The following is an 11,785-nucleotide window of genomic DNA, read 5'->3' as shown; positions in this document are numbered from 1 at the left end:
TTGAACCCCAAAAATATGTATAATTGATTGATTCAATAAAAAAAAATAAGAAAAAAGAAAACCCAACAATTAAATCATCTTTTTCATGCACAAACTCTCCCTTAGACATCATAACTTACACAGGCAGTTTAGGAGCTTGGCTGGACAAAGGGCAAGCTTCTCTGCAAGTCCACAGGGGTGTTCAGGTCTGTGCTAGTTCCTGAACACCCCTTCTCCCTCACTGTCATTGATTCTTGCCTCCTTTCAAAGAGACTTCTAACATTGCATAATAAGGCAGCAGTGTGGAATAAGCATTTGCTCAACTCATTTCCTGAAACAGGATTTGATTTATAGTAACTGCCAATACCTATGTCATATTTACTATATATCAAGCAACTCTATGCATTATCCATTTAACCCTTGAAGGACCCTGAGGCAGGTGATACTGCTATTTCACAAATGAGGAAACTAACACAACGATCACCTTACATCAAAGAGCTGTAAGTGCACAATTCATTACTGAATTTTATTTTGCAACAATTCTTTTATGGTAAGAAAAGTATTTTCACCCTTCCTTTGAGGGAGAAGAGAAAGCTTTCTAAATAAATTTTAAAAAAATCTTTTCAATGAAGAACAATAGAAATTGCTTACTGGTCATTCCACATGGCATGCAATTCAATCTAGTTCCATAGATGCCAAGAAGTCAGTTCCAAAGAACTGGACCACGTACCTGTTGAGAATACACTCAATGTGCATGCACTGTATGCATTTTGTGTGCAGGCATGGTAGGTACTCAATTTAGGAGGACTTTTATATCTTTCAGTTTGATTTTAACTTTCCATTACAATTGATTAACAGATACTCTCTCTTTAATCATAATGCTCAGGATCTATGATCGAAAGGATAAATACTTTTGTACTCAGAGACTATTAATTTTCACAGTCTCACAAAGAGGTCTCAGCTTTGGATAAAGAAGATCGAAGTAACTTGTCCAGTGCAATTGACAGATGCAGTGCCAAAAGCAGAACGAGCTCCCTGGATTGCCTAAACCAAAGGCGGTGACCACTCACTATGTCTCACATGTAGATGTTCCAAAGTTATTATTAACATTCTTTGGAAACATAGTTCTTGGAAAAGACTTTAAACCGTGACTGCTGAAAGGCATTTTGCAACTATTGCCCAGTTACAATATTTTTTCAAGTTTAGTCTGTGAGTCAAATCCCTGTCTTCCTTCACACCTCCAAGGGTATTATGAAACTTCTTAAACTGAGTTCTTTGGGAACATGTAAGAGCCATGCATGAATATGGAAGAAATCACTAGCTTACTTGTTTTAAGACAGATTCTAAATTCTTTTACTTTTGCAAGACTATATAAAAAAATAGGAGTAGATTAGCTATTAGAAAGTATTCAAACACTTGTGTCACAGCAAATAATGAATTTATTAAATAAGGATACCATTTGCTCCTTTAAATGACATTAATATTTGTGAATAAAATATTTTAATTCTAATTCTGAATTTCATTTGCATTAAGTACAAACTATACATCTGTTCCAAAAATTTTTGCCTGGTACATCATTGGTGTTCAGTAAATAATAAAGAAAAGAATATGTAAATAACTTAACTAAAACTGAAAACAGGTAAACTATAAATAATTTAGATTTCATTTCAGATCATTTAATTATCTCTTCTTGCAAACCACAAGATGTACATAATTCATATACAGTAATAATTATTCTTAACACTATAAAAAGTATGCATAACCCTTACAAATACCTTCCATTCCCCTATAGTATGTATAATCTACCTAAACTGAAGGAAGTTAGATAATACTGACACCCATTTATTCAACAGATCCTCACTAAGTATCTATTCACAGCATGCTTTTGTGGTTTTGTTCTTTTACTCAACAGACATTAAACAAAATCCATTTGTTCTTTTATTATTCATTCATTCAACACGTACGTGGGGATACAGTGATGAACAAATCCCACCCTCACAGAGTTTAAATCCCAGTTAGACTTTTCTCTGAATTTATATGATGAGGAATCCAAGGTGCTGAGAGCCATTAACTCAAGGCAGCACACGAATCAGGAGCAACTTGAGAGTGGGAGCCACGTCTTTTGACTTCGTATCTAGAGCTCATGATTCCTCTTTCTCTGTACCATTTTAGCTTCCACTTGGCAATTAAAAAGCTATTTATTTTGAATAAGATACCCATGTATGTGTTAAAAAAGAATTTAAACAGTAAAAAGGGGATAGATACATAGATAGTTCTCAACCTAGCTAGATATGTTCCCTTCAATGTGTGATATGCTCCCTTTTTATGCGTGATAGTTTCCTAAACATGTTGTTCTACGCCTTGTTTAGAAATATGGATTAGACATCATTCTATATTAGTATCTACAGATATGCCTCAGTCTTTAAATGGCTGTGTAGTATTTTCCACGGTAGGGATGCACCATAACTTATCGACCAATTCCCTATTGATAGAATTAAGTCCGATTTTTCTTGTTATGCTGTAAGGATTATATTTTTCTTTCTGGCTTTCAAGTACAAGGATATACATAGGACAAATTCCCAGAACTAGAATTTTTGCATCAGATGTATATGTATATCTGTCTCTTCAAACTGCTCTCCTAGCAAAACTGAAAGGGCCCATGCCTCTATATTTTGATCCATATTAGTCTTATTAAACTTTGTAACATTTTCCAATTTCTTTTATGGCACTTCAGCTTTTTTTTGGGGGGGGGGGTTACATTTTTCTTAAACTACTCTCACCATTTTACACCTGAACTCTATCATCAATATACTTCGGAGGTTAAAATATCTGTGTTGCAGTACATGATATCACCAATAGATGGCACTCTCCCAACACACTAGTTGTCCCATCAAGAAAATTCCTGAATTTTAAAGTTTAAGATCAAGACTTTAAGTCTTTATGTTCAATTTACTTACGATTAAGTCTAATTATTTTAACAACTTATCAATGGTCTAGTTATTTTAACAATATAACCACAGACACAGATTCCTCAGTACTCTAGATTCCAGTGTTCAAATGTGTCTAATTTTCTTTAGTTTGCAGATCAATAGCTTTCTGTTTTCATGAGATAACAGCACAACCTAAATATCTTGTAATTTATAGGTACTTTTCCAGATAATTTGAATATATATTTTTAAGAATAGCAATAAGTATAAACATTAAAAACTCATTTTATATTAAGTGCCAGTAATCACCAACAGTTTTATTAACCGAGAATTATTGACTTGCTTTAATTCATTAGTTCATTGAATATATATTGTTATTTATTATGCCCACCAATGTGTCTCCCCAGATGTGATGACACACTGACTCTAATCTTGCTATACTCACTGTTAGCTCTAAAACTGTAGTTTTTCTCTTAGCACAACAATGCATGAGAAAATTTTAAAATCTCACTTTTAATTCTTTACTTTGTTATTACTTTTATATTTTAAGGGATACTATTTATTTAAGATCTGCTTTGAGATATTGAGGAGAAAGGGACTTGAGTAACACTGAAGTGGTTAGAATACAGATGCTGGAGCCAGGATGCCTGAATTTGGATCTGCCACTTACCAGTATGACTGTGCCGGTAACTTTCTGTGCCTGAGATCTTCTTCCAGAAAAAAGAGCTAACTGTACACCTAGCATGGCTCAGAGACTTAAATATCTTAATACATGAAAAGCATTTTGAACAGTGCCTGACACTGTGCTATATTTATGTCATTTTTTCATTATAACTGAGACCCAGAAAAACCAAGCAACAAAAAATTCATATTCCAATGAACTCCATATCCACCAAAGATCTCAAAGCTCTGACAACTCTGATTTCCTTTTAGCATGGCACTAAAAATTCCCCGAAAGATCAAACAATGACCACCCTCTCTCATTTGTGATATGGATACAGTGGCTTGTTTTCCTGACTTGGTTTTCCAAACAGCTTCGTCTCTCAGAGGCTGGCATGAAAAGAGCTCAGATTGGAGGGTCCTCCCGAAGCGGGTCAGCCACCAAATCCATTTTAAGATGTGGGCAGGATCAGAGAGTACTGTATGTAAAGGCGAAGGAGAGGAAGAGGAAGCAGGAGTGGGAATAGGGCAGAAGAGGCCTCCAGAGGTCTAGAATGGGGGAGGCCGTCGGTCCACGACCCTTTTGACAAACTGCTGTCACATCAGCAGTGATGTCACCACTAATCTAGAACTTTCTCCTAATTTAGCTTGACTTTTGACCTCTCAGGCTTTGGCTGAGGACTGAAATGGGATCCTAAGCAGCCCCAGAAATGTACTGAATTAGACAATTATGCAATTCTCCCCATGGAAAGCTACCCTGACACAATCCATCACCCTCCACTCATTTCCCCTGTATGTGGTACCAATCCACAAGATGCCATCTAATTTCAGAGAACGCTCCTACCTCCTACACCTACCAGCATTCTCGGATGCAGTTGCTGTTTTAGCAAGAATTAGTGCCCATGACCTACTGGATCAGAAGTGTGAAAGCTTGCTCCAGAGCCAAATCTTTACTTTACACTGCACTTTAATGCTTGAAGCTGATGACAAGTGGTGCAATTTATTCCTCAAATTCATCCAGCACTGTTTCCATCAGTAACTAATTGTTCCCCAAAGCAGCGCTGCACTCCTAGGGAAACTGGCGGGCTCAGTGTCTGACAGTCTGGGATTAGTCCAATGCTTAGATTGACAAATAGACAATGTAGTCCTTCTCAACTATCAAGATATCCAGGAACAGCATATTTAAAAGGTTCAATGGCAGAAATCATGAGCAATACTAGCTTTAAAACTCACACGTTCTTTGCTTCCTCTTTGAAGAATTAATGACTACTAACATTAAAGTAGATTTTAATAAAATAAAGTCAGATACTATAGATGTCTCTAGAGCCTTGCCAGTGCAGTTTGAGGACCAGCAGCAGGGGTATCACTTTGGTGTTTGTTAGAAATGCAGAATTCTGCCCTCCATCCCCATCCCCTACAACCTAGGAACCAGAATCTGTTTTTTCATAAGATCCCAGGTAATTCACATACCCATTAATGTTTATGAAGTAGTGGTCTAGAACAGAAATTTTTATATTGATAGCTATTATTTCTACACCTGTCTATCCTGAATTTGTATTCAGATGCTATTAGGTAATTGTATATTTTATAAGATGCTTGGATTTTAGTTACATTTGAAAATGCATTTCATTTGAGACACCTAGCAGGAGTAAATATAGCTATTAGCATCTTCTGAAAGCCTACCATGTGTTAAGCACTATTTTAAGTGTTCATATACTAACTTATTTAATTTTCACAACAACCCTGTGAGATAGGCGATATCTTTTCACATGAGGAAACTGAGGCACAGAGAGACAACAAAACAAAGTCATGGAGATAAGAAGCTGCCAAAAACAGGATTCAAAGGCAGGCAAGCTGGTTCCAGAGCCCATGTGCTAACTCCTATGTTCTGGTTCCTCTTAGTTACTATATTCCAGCACAAAGGTACTCAACAGGAGATGGTGTAGTGCAGGTATGACTAAAAGATCAGGTACTTCTCAAGGGAATGACAGCTAGTCACAGGACCTCTGGAAATATAGTTTAACACCACCATGTTCTTCTCTATGGATTCAGAATAGATGATCCCTAAGTCTAGTTCTAGACCCATAATTTTGGTGGTATATAAGAAATGCTCTTTCTGGAGTGCCTAACTAATTCCTATACTCCAATTGATCTTAGAACAGTGGTTTTTAACATGTGTTTCCTGGAACCCTGGGTCCTTCAAGAGCCTAAATAGTTCTCCGCCATCAGTCCCTCCCAGTATCTTTGATATTAATGAATTTATAAACTGGAGGTTAAAAGAGCAATTCAGTTCACAAAAGACTACCATTGTTTAAAAAAAAAGATTGAAAATCACTGATTTGAGGATTTGGCTAGCAATGATGCTAATCTTTTTTTTGTTGTTGTTAAATTTGGCATGTGGTACCATTTTCCCCTCATATCTTGTCCTCTCCTAAAAATATAATATAGTATATATTTTGTCACATGTATTTGTTCAAATTTACACTTAAAAATGTTTCCTAAAATCTGCTGAAAATAATTGATGCAATATTCTAAAATGTATATTTTTAGAATAGATTTCATATTCAAAATAGAATTCATATTTAGAATATTGGTACGTTATTTTAAAATTCATTTCTCATAGCAAAAGACCTGAATACATTTTTAAAAACCTAGTCAATTAAATTTGGTTGTGAAAAGCACTGGCTTATCAGATTCACAGGCAGGGAATATTTAATATCACAGGATCAGGTTAGGAACAGAATAAAATATAAATACATGCAGAGCCTTTCATAAAGGAGTTTTTCATAACTACAACCATAACCCAAACGTCAGGGATGTAAAAGAATATGAAGAAAACACCTACGCACAAATAAGAGGCAGTGTCCAACAAAGGATATGATAAACAAATTCACTGACAAAGAAATACAAAACACCTCTAACATGGAAAAGATGCTCAAACTCCATAGAAATAAGGGAGATGCATATAAAATTCCCTCTCGCCCATCTGATAAAAGTTATTTTAAAGATAAAATATCCGAAGGTAAAAGGGAATGAAGAAATGGGCATTTTGAACACTGTCAATGTGAGTGTAAATTTTTATTTTCAGGGAGTAATATAGTAAATTTAAAGTATACACCCTTCTCGACCTCATATTTTTATTTGTAGGAATTTTCTTACTGAGGTACTCTTGTAGGTACGTACATTGAGGTTCATTGAAGTGTCATTTATAATAGTAAAATCAGGACTGGGTGGGATGGGGCAGGGGAGGTTGGGGGAGAGACAACCTGGATGCCCAGCACTACAGGTGGCTAAATAAACCATGGCACATCCATCAAACAGATTCTGTGCAGCCATGTAAAGGCTGCCATCTTTCACCCATTCCAAGATACCAAGCATTATAAAATGCATCCTGATATAACAGAGTTACAATGTGAAAAACATGGCTGGTGGCCACTGTTAGATGTCATCAATTGTCAGACAACCCCAATTTCAGAGATGCTGAAGTGCAAAGTGAAAACAGTGTGCCTTGAACTGACGATACAGACTTCAGTTTTAAATATTCTCTTAAATGTAAATAATATAACTAACTCATATAAACATATAATAATAGTTAATGTGTAGGAAAAAGACTAGGATGATAAAAACCCAACTGTCAGCTGTGAATGTCTTTAAGGAGCAAAATTCAACTGTGATGCAGTAAGTAGGTAGAAGGGGACACAATATCTGTGATTATCTTAATTCTTTAGAGAATGTATATATTGTGTTTGAAAAAAATAAGCAATAAAAAACACTGCATAAGCAAAAAAAGGTTGAGTGGTAGAGCCTTGGCAGAGGATGACTCGAGCCTGCTTACTGAGTTTTCACATTCCTCTCCCTGTCTCATCTGCCTCCAGGGCCTGAGACAACAGTCATGCTAATAATCATACCCTGGTCTACCCACATCCTCCCAGTCCTCAACAACCCAACCAGATAGAAGCAGATCCGTCTTACAGTGAGCTGCACAGGGCAAGGCCATTTTCCGCTGTCAGGCAGCTGCTGCGGGCAGGGCTGGATTCCAGACTCAGCCCGCCTGGCCCCAGAACCCACTTTCTTTCCAGTTCCGGGCTGCTATCACTGCCATCTACTGCTTTATGCATCTGCTCTTTAACCTTTGCTATTCATTTTCTTTTCATGGCATTTTAAATGATTTTCTTTCTCATGCTACATTGGTTTTAAGTTATTTCTAAGCCGGAAAGCTAATTCATTTAATAGCTTGAAAGAAACATTCTGAGTTAATAAAAAATTAATACACTTCCCCTTTTCAAGGAAGGTCCCCTCTTGACCATTCTAAGAATATATTTATTATAAGCTCCTTCACTTTATTTCCGCACATGATTTTTCTAGCACAAGTCAATTTTATAAAATGATATATCCAACACTTGCGAGTGCTGTCCTTTAATGAAAAGTAGCTACGACGTAAGAAGAGAAATAAGCCATCAGTGCACAACCCAATAGTCATCAAACAGCCCCACTGGGAAGGCTGGAGTCAGCACTGTCCAGTCTTCCTCCAACACTAGGAGAGGGGACCGGACCACGGGCTGAGCCTGCCTCATTTTTCCAGTTTGACCAAAGGTTTAACCCCAGATCTAAAACTTGAAAGGAAAGGAGATTTGTTACAATACTTTTCTACTTTTTCCCTCTTCCCTTTTTGTTCTATCCCCTTTCTTATCTCTCTCATATAAAGGTTGACATAAAATATGGACTTTGACCTACAGTGATTTTCTACAGTCTCTAATACTTTCCACTCTATGTAGAAACTCTTCGGAATGAAGAGGATTGTAGGAAAAAATGAAATATCAGGAAATGTAAATTCTAAAGACCTATGCCACCGACTGCTAAGTCATATTATGTTTCTTCAGGTCTTTTATCATTGTTGGGGAAATGGAGTAAGGGTTTAAAAAATTAATGACAGGGTCTGGATTGGAGAAAAACCAGGAGCCGATGTTTATGCAACCCTGCTCTTCATTTCCATGGTGAATGTACGATACAAGGAGTGAAGGTACAGAAGAGAAAGGCCAGGCTCCACAGGAGACGAGAAGAACCTGTTCCCCAAGGCCTCCTGCAGAAGGAACAGGGTACGGCTCACCTGAATCTTTCATGGGGCACAGGGCACACTGCATGCCCCAGGCCTCTCCATACAAACAGCAGCACTCGGTGTACGTCGTCTGCTTGCCCACGAGAGGCCGGCTACACACATACTCGTCACTCAGATGTTCCCAGCACAGGTCCTGGTAGACATCGGTTTCTTCGACTTGTTCTGAAAGAGAAGACATGGTTCCCTGACGATTGTGCCATTACTCCTATTTCATAAACACTGTGGTGGAAGCCAGCAAGTCTCCAAGTTTCCATCCCTATTTCTAAGAGTGATTTCCAAGTAAAAGTCTGAATCCTGCCTTGTTATTCCATGGCTCACAGCTCTGTCATCTCCAACTGTGTGGCATTCTGTCAGCAGAAATGCAGTCTACCCATTGTAGTGGATTGAATTATGTCCCCCCAAAACCCACGGAGGCTTGAACTGTCTCCCAAGTTTTATGGATTAGAAACTTAGCCCCCACTGTGACTGTTAAGAGGGTGGGAAATCCTATTATGGTAATTGAAAGGTGGAGCCTTGAAGAGGTGATTGGACTGTAGGGCCATGCCTTATGAATAGATTAAAAATGGTGGTCAGGGGCATGGTTCTGAGGGCTTTAAAAGGAGAGGAGAGTCTGTCTGTCTCTCTTTCTCTGCTCTTTCTGCTTCCACCATCTTGCAATGTGAGACCCCTGGGTCACTGTCGCCACCACCAAGATGGACTTTGGACTTCCCAGCCTCAGAAACTGTAAGCAATAAATTTCATTTTCATTATAAATTACCCAGTTCCAAGTATTTTGTTATAAGCAACAAATATGAACTAAAACACCCATCACATTCCAACCAAACCCCTCTCTCTGTAGCCCCTGTCATTACATAAAACGCCCCACTAGCTTGCCTGTCCTTCATAAGCCTGGGGGTCTTCTTATATTCTTCCAATCTTCGCCTTTTCACATTTACTCTTCTGTCAAATCTACCCATTCCTTTCTACGTAACAGGTTTTAGACTCATGCTTTCTCACCAATTTCACCCACCAAAGCCCTGGACTAGTGACACTTCATTCTAGACTCCTCAATTCTAACCTTTCTACTTTTCAACTGACTTCATCCAAAGCAGTCTCCAGAATGTGATGATTGATTGATTACACCAATTAGCAGTGGCATGTCACCTCACTGGGGATGAACAGGGATTCCTATCAATGGACCTCGGGGCTCTCCACCACCCTGTTGAACTCCACCCTCTGTTCTTCCCAGCCTTATCCACGCCCTCTACTCCAGCCAAGCATGCCTAATTACCCTTCCCTGAACTTCCATCTCCCTCAGCTGCCTCTGAAGGTTAAGTTCATGTGAATCCTGAGGCATGGAACGACTCTGCCATGTGCCCGGCCATCACGTATTCCCTTGTCTAGTTAATGAATATATTCGGATATTAAATCTCCTACATATCAATGATATGCATCTTATTATTTCTCTCAGTATCTCACTTTAATTATTATTCTTTTATTTAATTATTTTGAAATGCTCAAGGAATCAATTTTTCTATTTTCCAACAGCTTACATTTTAGTCAAAAGGAAAACTTTGTAGTATTTATTTGGACATAGGTTGGCATCTCACAGTGAAACAACATACCATTTGATTCAGCTGGTCGTATACATCTTTTTTCTGAAGCATCCAGGACCATTGGATGGGTACAGAAGCAGTTATAAGAACCTTCCGTATTAATACACTGGCCATCGATACAACTGTTTGGGTCTTGACATTCATCCATATCTTAAAAGGAAAAGGAATTACCAAAAAAAAAAAAATCAGCAATTGGTTGTGCCGCATACATTTACCAAACTTTACACATTGCTAAATTTAGTCCAGATTCCAGAGGCTGCCAAATTTTAATTAACTACACATCATCATTCAAAAGAGAACGGCTCTGACCATAAAAATATAAGTTGCACTGATTGGAAAAACAATGTTGCTGCTGCTGCTGTCCGCATTAAATACAGAAAGAAAACATCTATGAACAGGACATGCTTAGAAATTGAAGATAAAATGCCTCTGTATGATACTTTCAAAATTATTTCCCTTTACTATGTTTTTTCTGCCTCGTGTATATGGTTTTCTGCTTAAGCATTAAAGTCTGGGTCAGAATTCAAAATGACTTTCACTTGCATGGTATGAGTGATGAAACAGGAGGTTCCACAGACAAAAAGAACACTTCAGTTATACTAGTGACCTGAATTATAATTCCACATTGAATATTAACACTTTGTTTGAAATCTGTTCAAATAGTAGTATGGAGGTTTTTTATTTTCTTAAAACTTGCTCAAGAAAAAGATCCATAAAAACATTTACACATCTTTTCAACACATGATTCAGATTCAAAGAAATTATTTTTACTACATAGCATTACTTATTTTTTTCCATCTGTATATTTTCACAGCACACCATACTATATCCTCTTAAAGCTTACCAAAGCACTGCAATTTCACAGGATCATAGTATGTCCCTTGCTTACAGTAGCATTCATAACCAGGCTGAGTGTTCAAACAGAAACCATTTTTGCAGATTTCTTGTCCAAAAAGCAGGCATTCATCTGCATCTATAGGGAAAAAATTGAGAAATACAAAAAGGAGCTAGCTTTGATCTTTCAGTTAAAAAGAAGAGTCTCAGCAATATTGAGCTTCAAGGGGATATTATATTATTTATATTCCAAAGAATCTTACAGACAGAAATATAAAATTCTTAAAGTTAGGTCTAATTAACAGACATAGAAACACAATCAGGCATGGTTTGTCTGTGCACTATTTAAGGAGCAATAAACAAATATATCAGAGAAGATATATTTATAAATATGGTTTCTGAGATGCTACCTCAATTTTGATTAAATAGTCTATGGCAAATCCAAGCCTAGAAAAGATGGCTGGTTGGATCTGAATCCAATCTTCTTCCAACCACTGATAGCACTACAAAGATACAGTGAGAAGGAAGTTATTTTTATATAAAAAAATGGATGGCTTTATAGTGAAGTCAGGGCATTGTTCCATAATACGAAGTGAGATTTAACTATGTCCCTGCAAAAATATAGTACGTGATATTTGTGAACTTGGAAACTATTCAACACATTTTACAAACCA

General features: G+C 37.4%; 1 protein-coding gene across 1 annotated transcript in view; it reads right to left on the bottom strand.

Moving 5' to 3' along the window:
• Positions 1–8,673: 8,673 nt before the first annotated feature.
• Positions 8,674–11,785, bottom strand: part of LOC103583143 (latent-transforming growth factor beta-binding protein 1-like) — a gene marked incomplete at its 3' end in the record, with an annotated part of 4,728 nt that continues 1,616 nt past the window's right edge. Inside the window, exons 2-4 of the mRNA XM_008564544.1 lie at positions 11,122–11,250; positions 10,287–10,427; positions 8,674–8,844 (exon numbers count right to left, since the gene is read on the bottom strand). Of these exons, the coding sequence (XP_008562766.1) occupies positions 8,674–8,844; positions 10,287–10,427; positions 11,122–11,250 (441 nt within the window). The remainder of the gene's footprint in view (positions 8,845–10,286; positions 10,428–11,121; positions 11,251–11,785) is intronic.

Source organism: Galeopterus variegatus, unplaced genomic scaffold (assembly GCF_000696425.1).
Source record: "Galeopterus variegatus unplaced genomic scaffold, G_variegatus-3.0.2 Scaffold20040, whole genome shotgun sequence".
In the NCBI taxonomy this organism is placed as follows: Eukaryota; Metazoa; Chordata; class Mammalia; order Dermoptera; family Cynocephalidae; genus Galeopterus; species Galeopterus variegatus.
Note: the sequence above shows the minus strand (reverse complement) of the source record. Positions and strands in the feature narration are given on the sequence as shown.